Source organism: Phyllostomus hastatus, unplaced genomic scaffold (genome assembly GCF_019186645.2).
Source record: "Phyllostomus hastatus isolate PE091 unplaced genomic scaffold, TTU_PhHast_1.1 phas_contig_1, whole genome shotgun sequence".
Taxonomy (NCBI): domain Eukaryota; kingdom Metazoa; phylum Chordata; class Mammalia; order Chiroptera; family Phyllostomidae; genus Phyllostomus; species Phyllostomus hastatus.
The window spans coordinates 23,365,622-23,392,014 of NW_025333498.1; the positions used below are offsets into that span (position 1 = coordinate 23,365,622).

Here is a 26,393-nt window from a genome sequence, read left to right on the forward strand (position 1 = left end):
CAGGTAAGCAATTCAGGATTATTTGAAGTTTTAAAACCAGTGAAGAATAACTAGATCTTATGGAAAGGGAATAACTAGATCTTATGGAAGGAATGAGTGAGGGGTGAGGAACCCTACTGAAGAAAGGATCTAGGCTATTGTCAGGCAAACAATTATTGAAGATAGAACACAGAGCATTATTCAAATACTCCATGATGCCTCTGACTTCAATAAATAATCCTGTATGAAATACATACCTACCATAAGTTTGAGTTTGAGCTGAAATATGTATTGAATATGATGTTATGAATAACATTTTAGACTATGAACAATATTTTTTAAATGACTAATTTTAAGTAAAGTGAAGCCATCATGTTTCAGATACAATTGTGAATTCTGAGAGAATCACAATCTCCTTAGTCTCAAAGTCCCCAAGACTCAGAGAACTGCCTAGGCAGTAATATATTTTTTTACATTATCTTCACTCTCTAAATGCACTTTCAGTTTTCTTCCCTGCTCTTGGATTATTGAAAATCATTACCATTGCAGCAAGACTAATTTTTGTGCTGTTACAAATACTGACTTTTATTCTTAATGGCTGAAGACAAAAAGCAATTACAATCGATTATATGCAGAAGGTTCTTCTAGTTACAATTACAGCATTTGTGTAAAATTTAAAATCTGCAGTTGTAGTTGTCTAAAAAAACAAATTCTCAGTTGTTATTAAAATATGAAATATAATTTTCTAAAGCAAGTGTTTTTTTAAAACAATATCTGGAACTTGTAACTAATTCTGACCCCCCAAATGCTGTTTTTTTTTCCTGGCTCCCAATAAAATGGTAAGTTTTTTTTACAACTACCCACCCCCAAAATGTAGCAAAAATTTCCTTGCATTCTGAATTCTTGAAACAAATTATCTTATTAAAATAAAGTTTAAGAACCATTTTCATATAAATTATCTGTGGACTATCCAGAATTCCAAATGTGATTCATTCTCTGAAGCATTTTAGTAGTGTTGTTTTTTACTGAAGTAATTTTAAAACCTTCTAATGTCTTTTCTACCTACTTGTTTTTACCTTCTTTCCTTACCTTTTCCTTGCATTGGTTAGGGAGGCTCAAGTATTTAATGTGGAAGAGAATAGGTTCTAAATTTAGAGTTTTTTTCCTTTGTACATTACTCCCTGTGTCTAAACAACTATGGCCTCTAGAAATGCAAGCCCCTTGCTGTTATACTTCATGACCAAATTTCTTGCAGCAACAAACAAACAGACTGTTATAGGGGTGTTGAAATTGTCACTTTGATCAAAGCTTAACCATCACTCCTGATGAGAAGTTTTTGATCTCTGCTATCTAGATCAGAAGGGTTTTTCTGGATCCTCCACAATATCTTGTATTGTTCTTTTAACGCACTTATCACATCATAGTGTAAATCCTATTTGTTTATCTGTAGCTTCTATTAGACTATAATTTTCATGAGGGAAAGGAGAGGTCCACCTTGTACCTAACACAAATCTGGTACAGAGTAGGTATCCCACAAATGTTTTTATGTAAACTGACCAGTAAAAACTCCCTTTCTGCTTGCCTCCAGGGAATTGAGAAACACAAAGTCTGAGTGTTTCTCAATTCCCTGGAGTGGCAGGACATCTGACACTCTATCATTGATTCTCTGTTATCTTAACTGTTGCTTATTAAGGACATCTTATATTCTAAAACGAGAAAATTGAGCTGGATGTTACCTAGACATCGCTACAACTCTAAATGTCTAATAATATCTGATTTTTTATGTTCCTTAGAATTAATTTGAACAGGAGGAGGGAAAAGCAAGTTAAATGACTGCATCTTTGAAAATGTTCATGAATACATACACATGTGTATATGTGTATGAGTACGTGTAATAAATGAGAGGGAGAGAGCAGGAAGTGAGCAGGGAAGGAGAATGAGATAAAGAAGAGCAAACAGTGAAATTTAGATTTTAGACAGGAATTATGTCAGATATACCAACTGAATCAACTAAAAAGTATCAGGTATAACAATCTCACCAAAGCCACAACTAGGATGAAAATAGAGCTACTGGAATCAAAATTTTGAACAATACCTTACCTCCAATGAGAAAAAGCTTACTAAAATGATGAGGATGTGGGGTGGAGGTAGATTATGTAGAACATGACCTAATTTGAACACCAGAGGGCAGTAGGGGATTTTTCTTATTTAAAACATACTGTAACACCATCAAAATACAGCCTGTGAAATAAAAGGTTGTTTATAGCAGTGGTTCCCAACCTCTTTGGAACCAGGGAGTGGTTTTGTGGAAGAGTTTTTCCGCGGACCAGGAATGGGCTAGGGGATGGTTTTGGGATGATTCCAGCGCATTACATTCAAGCTTACCTCCTGCGGTGCAGCCTGATTCCCAAAAGGCCCAAATCTGTCCCGGTCCATGGCCCAGAGGTTAGGGAACCCTTGGTCTGCAGTGCCTAAAAATAAAATAAAATATATCGTATCTAAAGGAAAAACTCAATTTGAAACATTTTTCAATCAGTCACATTTACTCAATGCCCACTGGGTACAGAGTCTTTAAAAATACAGGGTGGGGCAAAAGTAGGTTTACAGTTGGAGTATGCAAAACAGAGTTCATTCTTGTATTAGTGTTTATTAATTATTATATTATTTCCCATAGGAACGACTGTAAACCTACTTTTGCCCCACCATATATGTTGAGGATATTCTTGAATAAATATGCACACAGTTTCTAGGTTTTTAAAATGGAATGATTATTAAATCCATTATCTTTCCAATGTTAGTTACCTCATACAAATCAATGCTTCCTAATTTCATTAAAACCAAAGTAGCTAATGCATATGCCTTTTATAATAGTAAACTATAGTTGCTTCCTTTTTTATTCTTTATTTTTTAACTTAAGTTTTTGTTAAATTATTTATGCTATTACAATTGTCCCAATTTTCCCCCTTTGTCCCCTTTTACCCAGCCACCCCCCACTCTCTCAGGCAATAATCTCCACATGGTTGTCCCCATCCATGGGTCATGCATGTATGTTCTTTGGCTGCTCCATTCACCTTTTTTTATTACTGTTCAATTACAGTTGTCCCAATTTTTCCCATGTTGCTCTCCCCTGCCATGCCAACCCTTAAGTTTTGATACAATTGACATATAATATCATATTAGTTTCAGGTGTACAACATGAAATATATATATATACACATATATATATGAACACCATAATATTAACACCCATCATCACACAGTCACAATTTTCTTCATTATAAGAATTTTTAAGATTTACTCCCTTAACAACTAAACTATAACTTCTTAACTAGCTTTCTTCTTTCTTGTGCAAATATTCACTATATAAATGTCTATAACTGAGTGCTAATTCTCTTCTCCAGTATTCAAACTGCTTGAAATATAAAAAGGAAAATGTTTGTGACTTATGTTTCCAGGAAGTCTTTTTTCATCCATGTGAAGGCAGAGCTGAAAGGTAGAAAGAGTAAATGAAAACAATTGTTCTGACCCCTTTGTGTCTGTAGATGAAGAAATTCTCCAACATCACACTGTTCTCTAGCATTGCACTGTTCAGTATTGTAGCCACTGACCACATGCCACTATTTCAATTTAAATCAATTACAACAAATTAAAACTTTACAATGCTCTTCCTCAATTTCACTAGTTATATTTCAAATGCTCAATAGCTACACATGGCTAATGACTACCATATCAGATAGGCAGAGATGGAACTTTTCCATCACGACAGAAGGTTCTTTTGGATCACACTAGAGAAAGAGCTGGAATGAAACCAGATCTCTTGAGATGTTTTGCCAGAGAAGTTGAATCAGAAATGTGTGGTGTCAGCAAACACAAAAAAGAAGATAGTTTCAAGAAGGAAATAATAATACAACAGAGTTGACAGGCAGATGGAAACCGAGAGGTCCATTGATTCTGGCATTTGGGGAATCTTTCCCGTCATGCTGTACAGTGCCTCCCCACTTCCCAGTGTCCTAACATAACATCACGATCTCCCAAAGAGGGAAAATAACTATAACACATGAAATCACAGAATTATAAAACATATCAATTAATCAGTATCAAAACATATCCAATTTTAACTTTTGCAGTGTAAACTTTGCAAAATTTTTGTGAAAACATAAACTGAAGGAAAGATAAACTAATCTGGCATCCTTTGGAGACATCAACCACTGTCTGTGTGCCCTCTGGAGAGTTATTTATTCATAGAAGACACTCTTATTGGTGACCCTGGCAAGTGCATGTCAGTGACAGAGCAAGAGCCTAAAGCCACATTCCAGAGTAGAATGATAGAACCAATGAGGAGGAAGCAGACATCAGGTATAAGCTGTTCTTCTAAGGAGGTGACAGAAAAGAGAGGGTGGTAGCATGTGGAAGATCAGCTTGTTTCACTTCACTCTGTACCCTAAGATTAATAAATAAGCTTCTGACAAGTTCGCGAACCTTATGAAACTAAGTGCAAAACTTTCTAGGTTTGTGCATTTGTGTCTTTTCTGTAGATAGAGTGGGTAGCATATCTTTCATAGGGGAGTTAGATGGGAGAATTTGAAGATAAAGAAAGCCAACTGAGCAAGGTTCCAGAGGAAGCAGGTAAGAAATAAATCAGATAGAGAGGGGAGAATAAATTTTAGGAAAGCCTCGATTTTGGTCATCGTAGGGAAGCAAGGCTGGATAAGCAGAGAGAAATAGTCTTCAATAATTGAGTTGAGAAGTTCTGCAACACTTTTCACAGAGTTTCATATTTCTTAATGGTTTCACCCTGGCTCTCTCCAAATAGTTTTGCCCAATATGACCTCTATATAGAAAAATGTTTCTGTTGAACAATATATTACCTTTTATGGAAAATACCTAAAAGCACAGATTATAAATGAACTTATTAATACATACTAATTAAGCACTTAATATAAACTGATATGCTCAATATTGTGTTGCGCATGGGTCACCGGCCAGCAGTGACCACGGAACGCTGTGGATGGCTCGACAATAAACACATGCGAGAAAAAACACACATGCACAGACTAGTTTCTGTGGGGAAGTAGGGACGAAATGGCCACCCCCCCTAGTGGGGAGCGCGCTGATTTACCGTCCATGCCTGCTTTTATTGGGCTCATTTTGCATAATAATTCAGGTAAAGTATAGTACTCATTAGGGGGAAGTAAGGAACTATAGAAAACAAAGAACTCTGCCTGTCTATTGAGTTGGGGTCAAAGAGCTGTAAGACTGAGGAACAAAATAACTTCCTCCTAAGACCCTTCTCATTCAACTGAGAGCATTCTAAACAAAGGAGGTTTCACAGTAATTTACATATTCTTTCTTAGGCCTGATCACCCTGGGGAATCCGCACTTCTCAGTACCGAGCTGCACCACCCTGTCATTGTTTCAGGCTTAGGTGGAGCAAGGGAGCTAAGGCAACCAAGAGATAAGGAGATTTTCTTCCAGACGCTGAGAACTCAGGCTATGTCAAATCCGAGGAGCGAGGGTCCATCACCCCCTTTTGCTGCAGCCCCCCAAGTCCTTCTTTTGGGGGGGCCTCCCAAAGTGATCGTGCCTGGCTTAGGTCGTTCCCCCCGTGGGGAATCTTACCCGTCTTTGGCTAACCGACCAAGCTTTTTGGGGTTCAGTCATGAATAAAGCAGCAGAAGCAGCATTCCTGCCAGGAAGATAAGCTTTTGTCTCCTTGCTGGCTTACAGTTCCAATGGCATTCCCTTAGCCTTAGCTAGGCGGGGGTTTCAGCCTCTGATACCAGTCAGGGTGGTTCCCAACAATATTGTGTTTTAATATGCTTGTATATGTTTACTTCTACCAAGACTAGAACTATGCAAAGAGAGACCTAGTGCAATATAACCTTAATATTTTTAATATATTTAGTGCACTTTGGAATCTTACTTTTCTTTCCTATTCATCATACATAATTTACTTTCTGTCTTTCTTTTAGCTTGTCCAAAACCCTCCTCGTACTTTGCATTAAGTAGTCACAATACCTAGGTAGCCTACCTAATTACAATGTGACGTTATTTTTTTTTAACCTGTCTGTATTTTACTCTAGAGTAGATGTTTGGAAATTGTATTATTGTTCTATTATTGTTCTGATTGATCCTTAATAATCTGTAGTTGCAAGTTCAATAACAATATAATATTTATTAAGTAATGACTACATTAAAGAGCCTTAAATTCATTGCATCATTTAATCATCCTGAAGACCGTAGACATAGTTGTGTTATTACCTTGTTTTGCAGGTAATACATGCAATAACTTTTAAATCTCCAGAGCTCATACTGAGAAATAGTGGTAAGAACAATAGGTTCTCTGACTCCTTGGATGTTACATTCTGGGAAGAAAATGTAAATTAAACAAATTAGTGACATAATAACAATTACAATAAGTAATATGAAAGCCCATAGATGAAGTATCTAACTGTCTGATAGAAGGAACAGCAAAAGATCCCCCAAGGATTTGAAAAATAAATGAAAACATTTATTCACGAAGACATACACACCTGTATGTTCAGTGCAGCATTATTCATGGTGGCCAACACTTGAAGACAACTGAACTGTCCTTCAGTAGATGACTGGATAAAGTAAATGTACATATAAGGGGAGACCCACAATAAAACAGAATTACCTTCTAGAGGGTGAACCTCTTGTAGCACAGGTTTCCCCTGCCAGGTGAGTATTCTATGAACCCATCTGTATTGGTGTACCAGCTGGCATTGTTGTGAGAAGCTGTGTTCAGTTTCAGTGAATTTTTTTAAGACTCTTTCAATGCTTTGACCATTCTATGATGGGTGGTTTACAAGTGCACCTGCACCAAGTAGTCAGCAGTTTTTGACTAAAAATGGCATGACCCCTGTGCCCCACCCTCCCTATTCACCCTGAGTGACTTTTTTCTCTGCTGGGTGAAAAAAGTCCTTGAAGAGAAATGTTATGTCAATGCTGCAGAGGTGAAACAAAAAATGGCAAACACTAAAAGGCATCAAAATTGACAAGTTCAAAAACTGTTTTGAACAGTGGAAAAAATTCTTGATAGGTGTATTGCAAATGGAGAGTACTATGAAGGCAACTAAAGTTTAAACATGTAAGAATAAATACATATTTTTTATAAATAAATTCTGTTCTTTGAGGGGTCCCCTCTCATTTTTATAGTGGAATACTACTTGATGATTAAAATGATGAAATACTGTCATTTGCAACAACATGGATGAGGGGGAGGGATAGGACATAGTAAAGGGTAAAGAGAGTCACATATATGGTGATGGAAGATGATCTCACTTTGAGTGGTGGGCACACAGTGCAATATGAATATTCCATGTCATAAAAATGTATACTTGAAACCTACATAATCTTATTAACCAATGTTACCCCACTAAATTTATAAAATGTGGGGGGGAATCTCCCTTAAAAGTAAGATGTTATGTAGAATATATCAGGTACTGCTGACAAGAGTTGGGTATTGGACTTTCTGTTGTCTTGATGGGATAATATTTTATATAAATGTTATATCACTTTAGATGAGGCCATTGTTATTTTCTCTTTTTGTCCTCAGAAACAGACATTTAAAGGTGATTTCATAGGCAAGTAGAGAAATACCTGTACTCATATCTGGATAGTCTTATCTACCAAATAAATACAAATTATTCTTACATTGTCAAGGCAGTGGTGAACCACCCCATATTTTTCTGTGTTGTATGATGGTCTTACTCGCACAATGTACAATTTAAACTGCAATTTTAATTTATAAAAGGATTCCAGTATAATGTTGTTGTTTCAATACTGAGGAGCCTTTTTCATGTCTGTCTTCCTTGCTCTCTCCTCCCAAATTCCTTCTAGACACTCCCCTTTTCCATTGTAAACTGCTCCAAACCTAAGCAGAGTCAGTCTTTGGGAAGTCTTTAGAAAGAGACAACAATTTTGCATCACACAGTCCAGCCATCTCTTTACCAAACCCCTCTCCTCTCCCCTGCCGCTGGATATCTAGTAAAATGGTATATTCTGTTTATAATGCACTCTATGCAATACTGTGCCACTAAGTAGTCCTTATTCACCTATTTCCTGACAGTCAGGCATGGCTAGTGGCCTCTGAGTGGACATGACAGCTGCCATTCCAAGTATTGCCTATTCAAAATTCCCATGTCACTGTATTGTCCTTTTTTTAAGAGTGAAATGATTAACATACAATGTTATATTAGTTGCAGGTGTGCAACATAATAATTCAACACTTGTATACATTGTGAGATGATCCCCACAATAGGTCTAGTTAAAATATGTCACTATACATCTTGACACAAAGCACAGGTCTGCCTGAAGCCAAGAAAGGCAGTCACAAAGAATATCAAATATTGAAGATGACATTATATCAAATTAAATATTGGAGATGAAAGGATGAAAGTATGTCAAACATCTCATTTGGAAAAAGTACACACTGATATTATAAGGTGGACTTTTTTGTGCTTATGTTTATTTCATGGTTTGCTTTAGTCCCAAGAATCAAATTACAAAAATCACATATACAAGGTATGTTTGGAGAAAGTCCAGCCATTATTAATATAAGGAGAAAGTTTTGTGTGACACCAATGTAACCTGACAGTCAAGGAGAGTGTACTGGAATGCACATGCGTGAACAATGACAGCTTCACTGTACTGGCCAGTAGGGGTGGTAGATGCCATTGAATGAGCATGTGTACTATGTGGCCATCACATTCAAAATGACTGAGTGAGGAGAACAACAAATCTGCATCAAATTTTGCATTAAGCTTAAACATTTCTCTATGGAAACTATTTGGATGATTCAGAAGTCTGCAGCTATGGGCAACTGGTGATTGGCAGCTTCATCACAACAACACACCTGCTCATGCATCACATCACCTGCAGAGTTTTTTTGTGAAACATCAAATCACTCGGTGACTCAGCCCCCCTATAGTGCAGACTTGGTACCCTGTGACTTCTGGCTTTTCCCCAAACTAAATCTCTTTTGAAAGGGAAGAGATTTCAAATCACTGATGAGGTTTAGGAAAACATGATGGAGCAGTTGATGGTGATTGGGATAACTGTGTGAGGTCCCAAGGTGCCTACTTTGAAGGGGACTGAGGTGTCATTGTTCAATGTACAATGTTTCTTCTATCGTGTATCTTCTTCAATAAATGTCTCTACTTTTCATTTTACATGGTTGAATGCTTTCTGGACAGACCTTGTACATCCATAGTTTCTGTTCAAAATGTTCTTACACAAATACATTCCACTTTGCAAATTCATACCAACAATCATCTCTGATGTAATTCCTAACCAAGTTTAGCAGAACCCCAAAATATTATCAAGTAAAAAATCAAAACAATGATAATTACAAAATTACAATATGCTGTAATTTATCTGGACATCCTATTATAATCTGTGTACATGTATATGAAATAATGGAATATATGCATACAGTGTGCAAAAGTCAGATTCAGCTGCTATAACAAACACCTAAAATAATTTTAGCTTTAACATGCAGAAATTTATTTCTCTTAAAATCAGTAATCCAAGTGTTAGCAGTCTAGAGCTGCCAAATATCATGGAACCAGGCTTTCAATCTTGTTGATGTTCCATTTCTACTGTACTATACCCTCATTTGCATGATCAAGGATGGCTCATCATCACATTTTGTATTCCAGATAGTGGGAAAGGAAATAGAGGAAATGGAATTCATGTTCATTACAGTAAAGGTTATAATCAAGTTTTATTTTATATATTCTTGAGTTCATATCACATTAGCCAGACTTAACCCCATAGTCACAAATGGTTGCAAGGAAACTGGAGAATGTTATATTTACTCTGGTGCCCATTTACTGAGCCCAAAGTTGACATTTCTACTAATGTAGAAAGTGCTAGAAATAAATATTGGGGGATGTCTAGCAATTTCTGCCAAGTCATATCTAACTGCCTAACCTGCTAACTACTCTCTTCTTCAGTTTATTTTGGAAAGTATGTTCTCTAGGCATTATTCTAAGCACAAAAGAATGAAGAATTGTGCTGGACTGGCAAGAGAAACCTTGTAAGTTTATATTCTAAGTAATGAGACTCTTCTGCATTCTAGGTTCTTTTCCTTAATCAGCACCCAGAATTCCAGTAGTCACATTTTACATTTCAGAAGGAAGATTCTAGTATCTTCCTATTGAAAATCTGACTTATCCCACAGGATTGACCCATTGATACTGAGTTTTTCAATGTCTTCAATAAAAAAATTAACTGATTACTGGATCATCCTAGAATGAAGCCTTCTAGTCCACAAAGCTTACTTCACCGACCATCAAACACATGCACAAATGTATAGAGTATCCAACTGGTTACTCAGTAATCACTAAACAGCTATCACTAGACATTTAAAGAATGCTTTCAGCATGGCAGAGAGGAAGTGAAACAAATTGATTGAAAGATGTAACTCCATGGAGGTAGAGACAGAGCAAAGCACAGAAAAAAAATCAAAGATAACATAATTAATGTTGGAAATGAGTGATAGTCTATGGAACAAGGATCGGATGCTCTATTTTAAAGAAACACTACATGAAATAGTTCTTGGAATCTTATGAAGGAATTACATGGAAGGAGAGGAGGAGGAAGAAGAAAGAAGATGGAAGAGGAGGAGGGAGCAGAAAGAGTAGAAACAAAAGAAGCATGAGTTTGGAGGAAATATTGTGAAAATCACAAAGTATGTACAGAGAGATAAATCACAGGATATTAAAGATAAGAATAGAGAATAAATTCCAAAGGTTTAACCTTCAGTTGACAGGAATTCTAGAAAGCGAGAATGGAGAATAAGGAGATTAAATCTTCAAATAATAATACAAGAAAACTTCTCAGGGTTGAAGGACCCAAGTCTCCCCAGTGAATTAGCCTACAGATGGTCAATAAGTTTAAGTGAAAATAGTGCCTCAACCAAATAGAATCCTCATGAAATAATAGACGTTAAAGTCCCCACACAGAAAAAAAAATTGAGTTAACAAAAGGGATTAGGGAAGATAACTATTTCCCAAATTTTGGGTCTAACATTATTCTCCAGTTAAAATCAACCAAAATCATTTGAGAACTGGGGGTAGGATATTGACAAGGTGAGTCTGGAGGATCTTAGTAGTTCCAGGAAGTAATGTAGTACTCTAAAAATCTTTACATTAATGGAGGTATATTAAAGCAAAGGGACATAGAAGCCAACTGAAAAAGCTACTAATGACCAAAGCTAGAACAATCTGAACTACAAAATAAATAAAGTAGTGTTGGATTATAACACAAAGTATAAAATATCCATGAGTCCCTACTGATATAAATAAATTATTTAATAAATTAATAAATATGGGAGAGGAGACAAATCTTTCATGCAGAAGAATTGTAAATAATTGATGTAGAAACTCCACACTGAAGAAAAGGAATCATAATCCCTCCTTAAGTGTGGGCTGCACATAGAGACTTACTTCCAAAGTGTACAATATGGAAACTGGGAAAAAGAGAAATTGTACTGTGTGGAAATCTGAAAAACATTATTACCTCAGCCTGGTGATCAAGGTCAACATCCACACTTATAAATCCTGTTGATAGATAGTATGCACTCTTGAGGTAACCTGATGAAAATGGTCCTTTACCTCTTTGACCTTCCTCCTAACACCCAAACCCCCAAATATGTGAAAACCATCAGACAAATTCTAATAGAGGAAAAGCCTACAGTATACCTGACCAGTGCTCCTCCAAGCTCTTAAGACCAGGAAAACAAGGAAAAGTCTAAGAAACTTATATCCAGACAGAGCCTAGGGATACCTCAACTGTAAGTAAACATGGTCAGCTGGATGGGATACTAGAACAGAAAAAAAAGTCATTAGATTAAAAATTAAAGGAATCTGAATTAACTCTAGTACTTTATGTACTTTAGTTAATAATTATGTATCAGTATTGGTTCGTGAATTGTAACTATACCGCACTGATAGAAGATGATGTAATAGGGGAAACCATGCGTGTGTGCTGGGGCAGGGAGGGGATGGCCATGTCGAGTATGGGAACTCTCTGTGTTAGCATCTCTCTCTCTCTCTCTCTCTTTTATTTTTGTAAATTTAAAACTGCTCTAAAAATTAAAATCTTTTATTTAGGATAAAAGTAGGGTGAGAAACAGGATATTCTTATAGTCTCAAAGAATTCAGTCACAAAATAATAATTACAAAGGGGAAACTAGCAACTTTACAGTGGAGTATCCTGGTAGAGGCCACTATAATAAAATAATAATAGTTAATATTATCAATAATAAGACATGCAAACCTCATGTTCCTTCTTATATAATTCACTGAAAAGACAACAGTACTTCTGTGGTATTTTGACAACTGTGCATAAACATAATTAGAACAACACATAACACAAACTCAAATTGAGGGCTATTCTACAAGACAACTCATTAATACTCTTCAAAGGTGTCAATCATTAAAGGCAAAGAAAGACCAAGGAACTGTCATAAATTACAGGACACTAAGGAGACATGACAAATAATAAAATGTGGACATTTGTATTAGATCCTGAACCAATGAAATGACATTGGTGGGAAAAGTAGTGAAACTCTAATAAAGTGCGTAAGCTTAAAACTACAACAACAAGGGATTGAGCTATAATGTTATAGGATTTAGCAACAGTGTCTTTGGAATCAAGAAGGCAATGGAGTGGTATATTCAAATTTCTAGAAAAAAATACCTCTAATATAGTATTTTACACATAGCCAAGCCATCTGTCAATATGAGAAACATATAAATAAGTTTTAGATATGGAGACTCTCAAAAAAGTATTTTTCATGATCTTTTTCAACTCCTGTGCATTCTTACTTAAGAATTATTAGGAAACATGATTTATCCAAGAAGAGAGCAATACAAAAATGTTTCTGGCATCTAATTAACAGGATTTCAACACATGAAAAATGCAAACAGGCGTTTCCTAACTCTGAGAATGAAAGCTCCAGGATGAGAGCTGTGCAGCGGGTCCCGAGAGCATCCAGTCCAGACTGGAGGTGGAAGTCCCCGTGGCATTTTACAGAAAAATTTAAAAGTGTGAGAAAAATGTAGCCAATGGATTAAAAAACAATAAATTCAAAAAGCTATTCAAGTATTAACTCTAGTAAAAACAAAAACACATATCCAAGGAAATATACTTGCAGTACTTTTCTTTCTTACCAGGATCATATTATGAAAGCAATCAATGTGGGTGTAATCAGTAACTCTTAAACACATTGGCAGATGCTTATGGAAAGGAGGTGAAAGAAAGGAACCATGCTCATTTTCTATAGCAGGGAGGTAATATATAATATCTAAATTGATGAGTCAAGAGAGAGTAATATCCATATATTGTTTATAAATTTGGTAGATTACGGATGAAACAGCTAAAATGATTTAAACAGTTGCCTATTGAGAGGGAAAGTGAAGAAGCTGGGAGGGTTTTTGATATATGTCTTTCAGGAATATTTATAGTTTTAAACAATGTTCATGTTTAATAGAACATAAAATAAATTGAAACTAAAATTAATAATGTCCCAGGAAGTTATTAAAACCAACATGAAAATTGAAACATTGTCCCACCTTTCTCCTTGATTGCTCTTATATTCCTCCAGAGTTAAAAACAGACTTCGAGTGATAGATTTCACAAAACAACTATTCAAGAGATCACTCTACAAAGAGAGGCCATCTCATCTTTTTCAGCTCACCAGAAATGAGAGGAATCTCCAGAAAAACCACCAAATCTTAAATTGGGTTTGTCTTATTAAGTGAATATTGAGTGTATGACCGTAGCCTGAGAACTTCACTTCTGCATCCTCCCAAACTCCATTCCCACATTCCCTGAAGCCTGTCCACAGACTCCATCTAGTAACCTGCTTTCTACTGGCAACTTCCTCCCAGAAATAACTGCATCACTTGCAGAAACACTGTAATTGTCTTTCAGAACTGCCACCCCTACACTACCCCCAACATTACAGCTGATGAAGGGAACAAATCTTGAGTGAACTTGGGATGGAATGCTGCAGGGTTCATATTCTGTCAACAGTGCCTCGGTTTGCACAACAAACATCAGCTAAGATACATAATTACTCATCTAAATATAACCTTCTGAAATGTTTAGAAATGATGAAATAGATTTTTTTTCTTCATCATGTCATACAAAACAAACAATCAACTATCAGCTCACTGTGAATCAACTTCTTCTTCCACAGTATGGCAAGCCATTTTGCTTCTTGCATTATTTTCCCTTCAATTGTTTATCTCTAATTTTTCATTTTTTAAAGATTTTATTTATTTTTAGAGACGGAAAAGAGGGAGAAAGAGAGAGAGAAACATCAATGTGCAGTTGCTGGGGGTCATGCCTGCAACCCAGGAATGTACCCTGACTGGGAATCGAACCTGCGACACTTAATTTTTCATTTTGTTAAACAAAATTTATTGGGGTAACATTGGTTAATAAGATTATATAAGTTTCAAGTATATACTTCTATGATATATGATGTGTATATTGCTTTGTGTGCCCATGACCCAAAGTCAAATTATCTTTGGTCATATATTTGACCCCCATTACCCTTTGCAACCCCCACCCCCTTCCCTCTGGTAACCATCATACTGTTGTCTGTATCTATGAGTTTTTGTTTGCTTCTTTTCCTTGTTTATTTGTTGCTTTCAGTTTTATATACCACATATGAGTGAAATCATGTGGTTCTTAATTTTTTCTGACTTATTTCACTTAGTATAACATTCTCAAGGTTCATTATGTTGTAATTTTCAACAAAGGAGCCAAAAATATACATCAGAGAAAAGAAAGCCTCTTCAACAAATGGTGTTGGGGACATTGGAAAGCCATCTGTGAAAGGGAGTTTTCTGACCACCTCTGAAGGTCAGCTCTGAAAGCAATTTGATATTTTGGCAGTTGGAGAATATATTAAGTATCCTCACTATTACCTATTCATGTCTAAGTCTAAAAGCATACAAATATGTTGGGAACCGCCCTGACTGGTATCAGAGGCTGAAACCCCCGCCTAGGCTAAGGCTAAGGGAATGCCATTGGACCCGTAAGCCAGCAAGGAGACAAAAGCTTATCTCCCTGGCAGGAATGCTGCTTCTGCTGCTGAACCCCAAAAAGCTTGGTCGGTTAGCCAAAGACGGGTAAGATTCCCCACGGGGGGAACGACCTAAGCCAGGCACGATCACTTTGGGAGGTCCCCCCCAAAAGAAGGACTTGGGGGGCTGCAGCAAAAGGGGGTGATGGACCCTCGCTCCTCGGCTTTGACATAGCCTGAGTTCTCAGCGTCTGGAAGAAAATCTCCTTATCTCTTGGTTGCCTTAGTTCCCTTGCTCCACCTAAGCCTGAAACAATGACAGGGTAGTACAGCTCGGTACTGAGAAGTGCGGGTTCCCCAGGGTGATCAGGCCTAAGAAAGAACATGTAAATTACTGTGAAACCTTCTTTGTTTAGAATGCTCTCAGTTGAATGAGAAGGGTCTTAGGAGGAAGTTAGTTTGTTCCTCAGCCTTACAGCTCTTTGACCCCCAACTCAATAGACAGGCAGAGTTTTTTGTTTTCTATAGTTCCTTACTTCCCCTAATGAGTATTGTACTTTACCTGAGTTATTATGTAGCATGAGCCCAATAAAAGCAGGTATGGACTGTAAATCGGCGCGCTCCCCCACTAGGGGGGTGGCCATTTCGTCCCTACTTCCCCACAGAAACTAGTCTGTCTCTGTGCATGTGTGTTTTTTCTCGCGTGTTTATTGTCGAGCCATCCACAGCGTTCCGTGGTCACTGCTGGCCGGTGACCCACGCGCAACACAAATAATTCAACTTACCCAGATTTAGTAGATTTTGAAAGTGGATTTAGTTGTTTGGGACTATTTTCTGAACATAGCTTAGAAATTAAAGAAGATGAATAATAAACCTAAACTAACAAAAGTATCCCCAAGATTACTTTCCTTCACTCCTGCCCTGCTTACATACTTGTTGGTAAATTAAGGTTTTATTTCCTCATGCCAGGTATCTTGCAGATGTTGAGGAATATAAAGACTCCTCATGTCAAATACAAGAGATTCTTCCCTGTCCAGTGTGGCTCAGTTGGTTGGAGCCATGTCTTGTAAACTGAAAGGTTGCAGGTTTGATCCCCTGACTGAAAGGCAACCAGTGTTTCTCACATCAATGTTTCTCTCTCTCTCTACCTTTCTCTATGTTTAAAAGCAATGAATAAAATGTCCTCAGGTGAGGGTAAAAAAAAAAGAGATTCTGAAAATTAGTACATAAATTCTTACTTATTAAACATAATTTCTTTCATAGCATGAGGTCAATAGACTTAACATAAAATTTTCATGGTTATAAACAATATGAAAATATACTTATTATGACAATTCCAGCAAATCTCAGAGTACCCTGGATTACAGAATAAAAGGCTTGTTTCCAGATGCTGCCACTACAGTTTTATCTTTTCTTACTTAAACAACTCAGACAAAATTAAAATAAAATAAGAAGTTAAGAAAAAGATTCTGGAGCCAGGGGAATTTTCACACCTATACATTACAGAAGCATAAAGTGTTTAAGTATCAGACATTAAGCAGAATGAAAGCAGATCAACAAACAATTCTCAAGTTCTTCATATTACGTGTACTCTATGGTCTATTCCAATAGTGAATCAGCACATTCTTCTGGGAAGCACATAACGGATTGAGAGCACTCTTGGTATTCATTCATTTAGCAAATTTACCGGGTACCCACTATATTATAACCTTTGTTCTAAACACTTCCTTATAACAGGGACAAACAAGTCCCTGTTGTCATGCATAATGTATTCAAGTGGAACAAGGCAGAAAATAAACAAATAAGCTATTGGTATTTAGCATGCTTAAGCACTTACTCTCCAGCCATGAGGAGAATCAAAGTGTGAGTGTAGGAATGAATAGGTGAGGCAAAGTGGAGGAAAAGATCATCTATCAGGGAGGAAATCAGATGCCAGGCTCTGAGATGTTTCATCCAAATGGTTATTTCATCCAAATGGATGAGAAATCTGTTCATGATCCTAGAAAGAGTTCAGATGAAGGGGAAGGTTGTCAACCAGAAAATAAATCCATAATGAGAATGCCCATAAAGTAAGAATGTGTTTGCTATAGTAGAAGAAAGAGAGGATGATACAGCATTTTCAAAGGAAGAGTTTTGATGTTTGTATTTTGGGGGAATTGTTTGTTCATTATTATTTTTTTTAGGATTTTATTTATTCATTTTCATAGAGAGGAGAAGGGAGGGGGAAAGAGAGGAATGAAAACATGAATGTGGAAGAGAAACATTGATTAGCTGACCCCCCACCTACTCACCCCCAACCAGGGACTTGCCTACAACCCAGGCATGAGCTCTGACCAGGAACCAAACCAGTGACCATTCACCTTGCTGGACATGCCCAAAGCAATGAGACTTGCCACTTAGGGCTGTTTGTCATGTTTTTACATAGGAATTTACCAACCTTAGATCTGGTATGGAGTGGGAATGAAAACACCAAGCTCATCTACACTTCAAAGACTGACATCTTTAAGCTTAGTGGAAACAGTTCCCACTTAAGCAGCCTGCAAGGAAAGTAATCCCCCCAGTGGCTTATCTGGTTCAAGTGTAGTGTGATAGAGCATGTTTCTCTTGACAAAGTAGGACACGTGGGTCTAGAGCTTCCACCTTCTGAATATACACTTAGTGAACACAGCATAGAACAAGGGATTATAAGGGTCTTAAGGCAGAAGTGTGGAAAACAAATAGCAACTGACCCCTCCCACCACACACCACATCCTTCTTACGATACTCCTTATTGAGCAAAGCAAATTTCATCAAGTCATTATTATTAGTAGCACAATAATTGCTAAAATCAATCAGATCCAGTCTAGTAACATTATCTAACAGTGCCGGTAAAATAACTTACTCCAGAATAACAACAAAAAAAGGGTATCCAACTCAGAAGGCACATCCAATATCATTGGTTTCCCTTTTACTTGCTTCCTATTTCTATTATCACTATGCAAAACATCTTTAGATTAGTTGCCTGTTCATTACACATTATACAAAGCAGTAAAGTAATCTCCCCTTATGCATTGGCATACATTTCAAGACCCCCAGTGGATACCTGAAACCGCAGGTAGTACAGAACTCTGTATATACTACACTTTTTTCTATATATATATACTCATGATAAACTTTAATTTATAAATTAGGCACATTAGGAGATTAACAAGTAATCTAGTTAATAAAAGTGAGTAGTAATAGAATTGAAAAATTAATTCAAAAACATGAGGAGAGACTTAGGAACTTCTGGGACAATTTTAAATATTCCAATATCCAAATCATAGTGGTGTCAGAAGGAGAAGAGGAAGAGCAAGAAATTGCATTGAAAGCTTAGTTGAACAAATAATGAAGAACTTCTGCAATCCAGCAAAAGAAATAGACGATCAGGAAGTCCAGGAAGCTCATAGAGTCTCAAAGAATTGGATCCAGGGAGAAACACGTGAAGGCACATCATAATTGCATTACCCAAGATTAAAGATAAAAAGAGAATCTTAAAAGCAGCAAAAGAAAAGGAGGCACTTACTTATAAAGGAGTTCCCATAAGACTCTCTCAGCTAATTTCTCAAAAGAAACCTTAGAGGCAAGAAGGGGCTGGAGAGAAGTATTCAAAGTCATGAAAAGCAAGGACCTACATCCAAGATTGCTTTATCCACCAAAGCTATCATTTAGAATGGAAGGGCAGATAAAGTGCTTCCCAGATAAGATCAAGTTAAGAGTTCATCATCACCAAGCCCTTATTATATGAAATATTAAAGGGACTTATCTAAGAAAAATATCAAAACTATGAACAGTAAAATGACAACAAATTTACAACTATCAACAACTGAACCTAAAAATCAAAAACAAAACAAAAAAACAAACTAAGCAAACAACTAGAACAGGAACAGAATCATAGAAACAGAGATCACATGGAGGGTTATCAATGGGGAAGGGGAGGGGGAAGACTGGGAAGAAAAGATACAGGGAGTAAGAAGCATAATTGGTCGGCACAAAATAGACAGGGGGAGGTTAAGAATAGTATAGGAAAAGGAGAAGCCAAAGAACTTATATGTACAACCCATGGACATGAACTAGGGTGGGGGAATGGGGGAAATGTTGAGGGGGTGCAGGGCAGAAGGGGATAAAGGGGAGAAAAAATGAAAAATAGGACAACTATTATAGCATAATCAATAAAATATACTTTTTTAAATTGCCAAAAAAATAGAATTGAACAATTAATATACTGTAACAAAGTTATGTGAATGTGGTCTCCCCCCCCCCACATACACACCCTCAAAATATTTTATTGTAGTGTATTCATCCTCCTTCATGTGATGATGTGAGATGATAAAACACCAACTCTGAGCAACCATCCCTTATTTGCAATAAGTGGTTTGGCGTCACTTGTTTCAGTATATTTGTTGCTGGAGTCTTCGTAGGCTCAGTGTTTTCTGGCATAACAAGTTGCCCTCAATCAGAACAAATTCCTGCTCATGCCCTCCACCCCTGAATTTAATGCTTTTACCATTTTAACTAAGCATTTATCACACACCGTGGCCACAACTTTTGCAGTTTGAGGTGCTGCAGCAAAACTAGCACAAATTTCTTTTCCCTTATTCACAATTTTACAGGTAGAAAATTTGTTCTCACCAGAGATCTTTGCAAACTCAGCACATGATTATTTTCTTTTCTTATTAAGTAGAGAACTTTCATTTTTCTTTGGAGTATCCAAATAGCCAGCATAACTACTCTTGTGCTTTGGGGCCATTATTAAGTAAAACAGTGTTTCTTGAACACAAGCCCTGAGATACCACAACAATCCATCTGAAAAGCAAGATGACTACTAAGTGACCCATGGCCGAGGAGTGTGTACAGTGTGGATACACTGGACAAGGGGAGGATTCATGTTTGGCAGGACAGAGCGGGACTCTTGCAATTTCTTCATGCTACTCAGAATGGCACACAATTTAAAACTTACAAATTGTTCAGAATTTTCCATGTAATATTTTCAGACTGTAGTGGACCTAAGGTAACTAAAACCACAAAAAGAGAAAATGCAGATAAAAGGGATTACTCTACTTCTTTTTATTTGTGTCAGATATCTTATTTAAGCTACCAAATATTTGATATTGTTAAGTTTAAGTTTATATTATGTTTGAATGTGGCAGGGGAACTCAAGAGTTAAAGATTGTAGCTTCTGTCATAGTTGGTAGGCTTAAGTGATTAATGTATACGGAAAGCTGTGATTCTAGGAACTGGAATGCATGGCCACATGACTTCAGAAGTTCAGTAAGCAATTCAACCTTGGGCTCCAGAGGGTCTGCAAGAGATGGAGATGGTATCTGAGCCGTTGTGTTCCAGGGAGGGATGCAGATAGAGACTTGTTGATTGAAGGATAAAGTAGCGAGGGGTGGGTATTAGGGAGTGGAGGGATTGTGCAAAAAGGAAAAAGGACTCAGAAAGAACAACAGTGTGGTGATTTCGAGGAGGGGACAGGATGTAAGGAGACTAAATGGTAATGGAAAAAACATATAATAAAGATTAAATTAAAAACAAACAAACAAACTTTTTGGCCAACCAATTTAAAACAAAAAAGTACTAGTAAAATCTCCATTGGACTGCAACTCTTATCCAATTAACCTTTCTTCCAAATTCCTTACCTACACTTTCTTCTCCTTATAGAAAGGTCGGCTTGAGATGAGGTGTTAAGATGGATTTTAGGGTACATAACCCACCATTTTCTCAGATCACCAGCATCTGAATACGGCACCCATAAAGATCCAATCCTTGTCTCTACATATTTGTTCTCACAGTGGCAGGCAGCACAGATGCTGGCTTTTCTGGCTTGAGTGCACTAAAATAAAAGGTACATAGGATCTGACTGAGTGACAAGGGGTGTGTCAATCAGAATCCCAAGAAGAGTCACTTGTATTGTCACCACAAAGTGTGGGGAAGGGAAGCTGGTCATTCACATATTGTCTACTAAAAAGAAACCAAATGCATGTTTGACACTATGAAATAATCATTGTTAAATTTTCAGTATGATCGTGGTCTTGGATTACGTTTTTTGAAAGTCCTTATAATTCAGAGACATATGCTGATGATGCACGTTTGGATATAATGATGACAGCTGAACTACTTTTAAGTTAATTCAAGGTGGGAAGGAGGGTACAGGGAAAATAAGATTGTCTATGTGTCCACACTAGTTGAGGCCGGGTGCATAAGTGTTTATTATACTTTCTTCATATTTTTGTATATGTTTGAGAATCTTTCTAACAAATTTATAATTTAAATAAACACAGTGCATGCAACAGACCCTCCCTGTGAATCACACAGGAAACCTGCTGTCCCGGAGATGGTGTGCTCAGCACCAGCAACACCTTAGTTCACTTCACTCTTCTGTTCTATGGTTTGCAATATAAAATTTGAACCTCTTGTGTAAATATACATTATTTCTTTTCCCCCTTCCTGATTTTTGTTATCTTTTCTTGGTGTGTTGCAGGAATCTTTTTTAAGGACACTTCACCCTTTTCAAACAAATTGGGACTATAAAATGTATGTTCTATGGTGTGGCAAAATTTTCCAACTCTCTTTGGGAAAGGAGGTTCAACAGCTCTTCCCTTCACCGTCAAATTACTGACTGCCCACCAGTTTTCCCAAAATTTCCCAAACGCTTACTTTTTCCTCTGTCCTTTGTTTCAAATCACCAGAGGTGGAAAGCAATCCAGAGTGAGGAGGTTATTGCTCCAACCCATTCTTTCCTAAACCGCTGCACACCGACGCATACCTACACACACAAACTTACACTCACACCATAGCCATGCCCTGATTTGAACGCTGCAGGCTCTGCTGCGGCAGCCACGAGAAGGGAGAGAGAAAGCAACTGGAGGTGGAGGTGAAGAACCTGTTTGCTGCCTTCCTCTCCTGCTCTCCCCACTCTCCCACCAGTTCACACCTCTCTCCCCTCCTCCGCCCTCCACCTTAACTGCATCCCTGCGCAAATCCGCCTCTCCCTTTCTTCAAGCCCACTTCTTCCCCCTGTTCACCCCTTCGTAGATCCCGCTCCTCTGGCCCGCAAGACACCGCAGCTGCCCCGTCTCTTGCGTCTTCAGATGCTGCCCGGCTTTCTGTCAACACCACCCCGCCCACGCCCCGGTGGAAGGAGTCGGGCACTGGCCTGGAGCTGAGGGCGGGGGGGAGAGGGTGGTGAGGCTGGGAGAGGGGAGGGAGGAGTGGGGAAAGACACAAAAACAGCTTCCTGGCGGAGGGCGCGGCTCCACTGCGCATCTGGCTGAAGGGGGTCTCTGGTCAGTGGCTGGGCAGCCGCCCCAGTGACTCGGTTTCTAGCTGACAATTCAGCGAGCCATCATAGCTTGACTAACAGCTGGTGAGGGCAGATGCCAGCCTAGCAAGCAATACCTCCTAATCAACCAGAGCCCAGGAATCCAGAGATCAGAAAGAGAAGCCCAGGAGGAGAAAAGGGTTCCAAGCAGCCCAGCTCTGAGGGCTCCAAGGAGCCCAGGAGCTGGTGGAGACACGTCACATGGTAGCAAGTAAGTGCCTTTTTCTTGCTGTGTATGCCCAGTCCCAGGATGGTGATAGCTGCCCACCGCTGCCAATCTTTCCCACCCAACCCCCACCTGCCCCACCCTGTACACACCCCTAGGTCCCCAGCTGGAGATGAAGACTCCGGGCAGGAATTAAGAGGGCTACTTTCCAGAGCAGCAGTGGCCTGTGGGTGTTTGCCCTGTATGTGAGGTCAGTTTTCTCATTCCACCAGGTAAGCTTCTGACAACAGGATGCTCTCTGTCAGTGTAAAATTTCTAGAAACCCTTTATGTCAATGGGGTTTAGGTCACATGGCAGGATAATAGAGGAGAAGGAATAAACCTTATGCAAGATAGGGTATATATACTTCTCCTAGGATGTATACTTGTGTCTCGTTTCAAGATTGGTGCTTTACATGTAAGAACTGACAGTATAAAATTAGAGGCATAAATGTGATGGGAAGTGGTGTTGTTTGGATCAACAGGTTTTGAGGTTGTTTTTTGTTTTGTTTTGTTTTTCTCATTGTTTAGCTCTGAAAAAGTCATATGTTCTGGAGGTTTTCTTTCTTTCAGAGGTGATGATTATTTCTTGTGGCTCTGGTTACATGTTGCCTCCAATACTTAGAATATTGGTCAAAGCAGGGCCAGTGATGGGCACAGGTGGGATGGCACAGTGATGGGCTCCCTTTCTTAATGGAAATGATAGAGGCAAGTTTGGATATTAGTCAGAAAAATCTCTTGAAATGGGAAAGTGTTTAGGTGGTGCTTTTTGTGGTTATTTTTTATTTCTGACTATTGTGCAGGAGGGTAGTTTATGATAAAAATAGAAGGAAGCTGGGCCTTGTAATAAAGAGAATCCTGAGTACCATACCTGCTACAATGAGCCCTAATTAAAATTATAAGTCAAGAAGATAAGGTCTATAAGGAGTAATTAGCCAGTAATTACTACTTAGCTAATCAATAATGAGTTGGAAGTCCAATGAAGAAGACTTTGAGATTGAGAATAATAAAACTTGATTTCCATTTTTGTGAAAAAGCAAATTATTTAACTTTTGATTAAGCTTTATTTTTATTATTTGTAAATCACACATCAAAAACTTGCGTGTTCTGGTAAGGACTAAATTACCGAGATTACATGAAGGGTTTTGTGAAGGTAATGTCACATGTAACTGTTGCTTGCATCGAGATTGTTCCATGTTTTTATCCATTCCACTGCTCTAGCTCTTACATATTTAAGTCCAGTTCAGTGACTGAATAAAAGAGGCTATGGCCGGACTCATTGGAATGCACTAGAAGAAGGGAAATCCAAATGCAAGTCATGATCTCTTTTACCATCTGAAATACAATTTCAAGTATATTCTATTGCAACATTGCAGGCTCTAGCTAACATTTCATATTAAACACCTTTGAATTCTCTCAAAATATGCCTTACCCACTTTCTGTTTTTAGTTTTAAATTTTGGTTTAGGTATGTGGTCTTAGATCCTTGGGATGAAACCATCGAGTATATAGGATATAGCTGAATGTATTTTGGTCCATTAATTAATATAGGAAAAATCAAAGTTTAGGCATAAATACCTGACTGTTGATGGCTGGGATTCATTAAAACCCTGCACTCAGGGAAGAGGTGCTCTGAGCCCCTTCTTTCCTGTCAATGTGTTTAAAACAATAGGAGAAAATCTTAAAATTGGATATAAGCTCAGAAAAGGGATCCAACAGATCCCAGGTGATGTGGGCAGGCCCCAGCACCTGCCACATGTACTGGTCTCCACTGGAGAGTGGGCAGTAGAGCCAGAGCACCTAGGAACTGGGCATCTGTCTCATGGCCTCCTGTGGGAGAAGGTCTGGTAGGGTAGCTGGTATATACACTCATGACATTTTATCCAGGAGGACAAATAGAGGTCTAAAGCACACCGGAAATGAAAACAACAGGTTTTGCTCAATTCTTATCTAGGGAGAAGTACCGTACTACATCCCAGCCCTAGATCTCACTATGGCAGAATCTGCACCATAAATGAGGCACTCAAAGTCTGATCCATAATTCTGTCCCTACCAGCATAGACTCTCACTTGAAAGCTTATGGTGGGGACATTAGCATAGAAGGGACATTCTTGATTTCTGGGAGTTTGGTCCCATTATTTTCACTAGCCAATATCAACACTGGTCAGTTGTGGGAGGACATATGTGAACCCTACCCACCCTGAGTAGCCATCAGCAGTGCATAGTCACCCACCATCCCATGACACTAAATTATACAGACATCTCATTTTTCCCTGAGTTTTTCTCCTTCTCTTCTATTAGTGTGGGCTAATCAAGGCCAGGTAAACAAGATCTCATCTCTACAATACTAAAAGAGGGAACCTTTCAGGCTGAAGAGAAAGTTTTCACCTGAGGGCTTCTACAGATGTTTTTCAGCTGGTCCAGATGTTTTTCTTGGCCCAGCTGGCATCATGATTTCCATGTATTTGTTCCAGCATTGTTATTTATACACCAGGTTTATTCTGGTTATACTCCATGCTGATGGGGTGCTCGTTTGTCTGGCTACAGATATCCCTGTTGTATACACAGTATTTCTGACCCAGTTGCCCTGGCCTGTTGCTGGCTGAGGGTAACCAGCTCTGTGGTGGCAGCCAGCTGCCAAACTGACTGTATTAGCATCAAACAAGAGCTTGTTAAAGCTAGGGCCCTCCCTGACCAGGGAAATTCTATTTTTTAAAGTCCAAAAATAGGTCAGGGCATTTGGCTTTAAACTAGAACATAAGAGGATGTTGATTTATGGTGTGGGGGGGTAGTCCCTGGGTGAATATGTGGTGTTGAATGCAATATTCCTTCCTTTCTGCTTTAGATACCAGAGTGAGGCTCCCAGCCCACCAGCCTCTCACTCTCTGAGTTCTTCCAGAAGTGACATGATCTAAGTGCTTAATTATAGGCCATAACTTTGGCTTTGGTCCATATCTAGTTTTTCCCTAATATGTTTCAAGGCTCCTCTCATATTTCTCTGAAATTCCAGAAGTTGATTAGTATCTGTGTTTGGTTCCTCATTTGAAAAGCTAGAGTAGTTTTGGGGAGTGTGAGTAGGTCCCGGAAGAGCAGACAAACTCTTCAGGAGAGATCAGGAGCCCAGGTGAATAGCTAGCTCTGGCCATTAGGGCTCCAGTGAATGTATCTGTTGTGGAATATATATTTTTTAAATCTATATCTGTATTCCACAGATCCAGTGGCACCTATACCCATAGATTAAAAAGCCTCAGGATTGCTGCTTAGTGTAGAAGTGCATGCATGATAGGCTCTCCTTTGTATTACTCTAGCAGGGGCAACAATACATTCTTCCCTCTTGAGCTCTTAAATGGCCTCTAGCCAGATATTTCTTCTCAAGGGCTTGACTGACTAAGGTCACAGAACAGTTAGTTCTGGAGATATTCTGGCCTTTCCCCAATATGCTTGTTTTGGTGGGCTGGACAGGCATAGCTTGGAAATTGTTGTCATATTCATAGAAACAAGGGACCCTGCTAGTGAACCATGAGGTTGCCATAGAGAAGCTTAAGAGGACACGCTGAAAACCAAGGCAGCTTTTCTTCGTGTTCCTGGAACTCTGTCCCTGCTTCCACTGCCTCACCAGTCATAATGGCTTACCCTGGTGAGACTCTGTCTACCATAGAGACTCACTGTCCTGTATCCATCCTCTCAAGGCATTGAAACTCCCACTGAGCTTTCCTTGAGCTCATTCTCATTAGTGAATTTGAGACTGGGTGCTAAGACTGTCATATGACACTTACCCAGGTTTCTTCCCCTTGTATGAGCT

General features: G+C 38.4%; 1 protein-coding gene across 4 annotated transcripts in view; it reads left to right on the forward strand.

Moving 5' to 3' along the window:
- The first annotated feature begins 22,289 nt into the window (after window positions 1-22,289).
- Window positions 22,290-26,393, forward strand: part of SCN7A (sodium voltage-gated channel alpha subunit 7) — an 83,775-nt gene continuing 79,671 nt past the window's right edge. For 2 of the 4 annotated variants that reach the window (XM_045858705.1, XM_045858782.1), the window contains exon 1: window positions 22,290-22,599. In XM_045858705.1, the coding sequence (XP_045714661.1) occupies window positions 22,590-22,599 (10 nt within the window). In that variant the 5' untranslated portion in view covers window positions 22,290-22,589. Of the gene's footprint in view, window positions 22,600-22,712; window positions 22,827-26,393 lie in introns of those variants that run through there. The other 2 variants (XM_045858861.1, XM_045858949.1) reach the window with 2 other exon arrangements.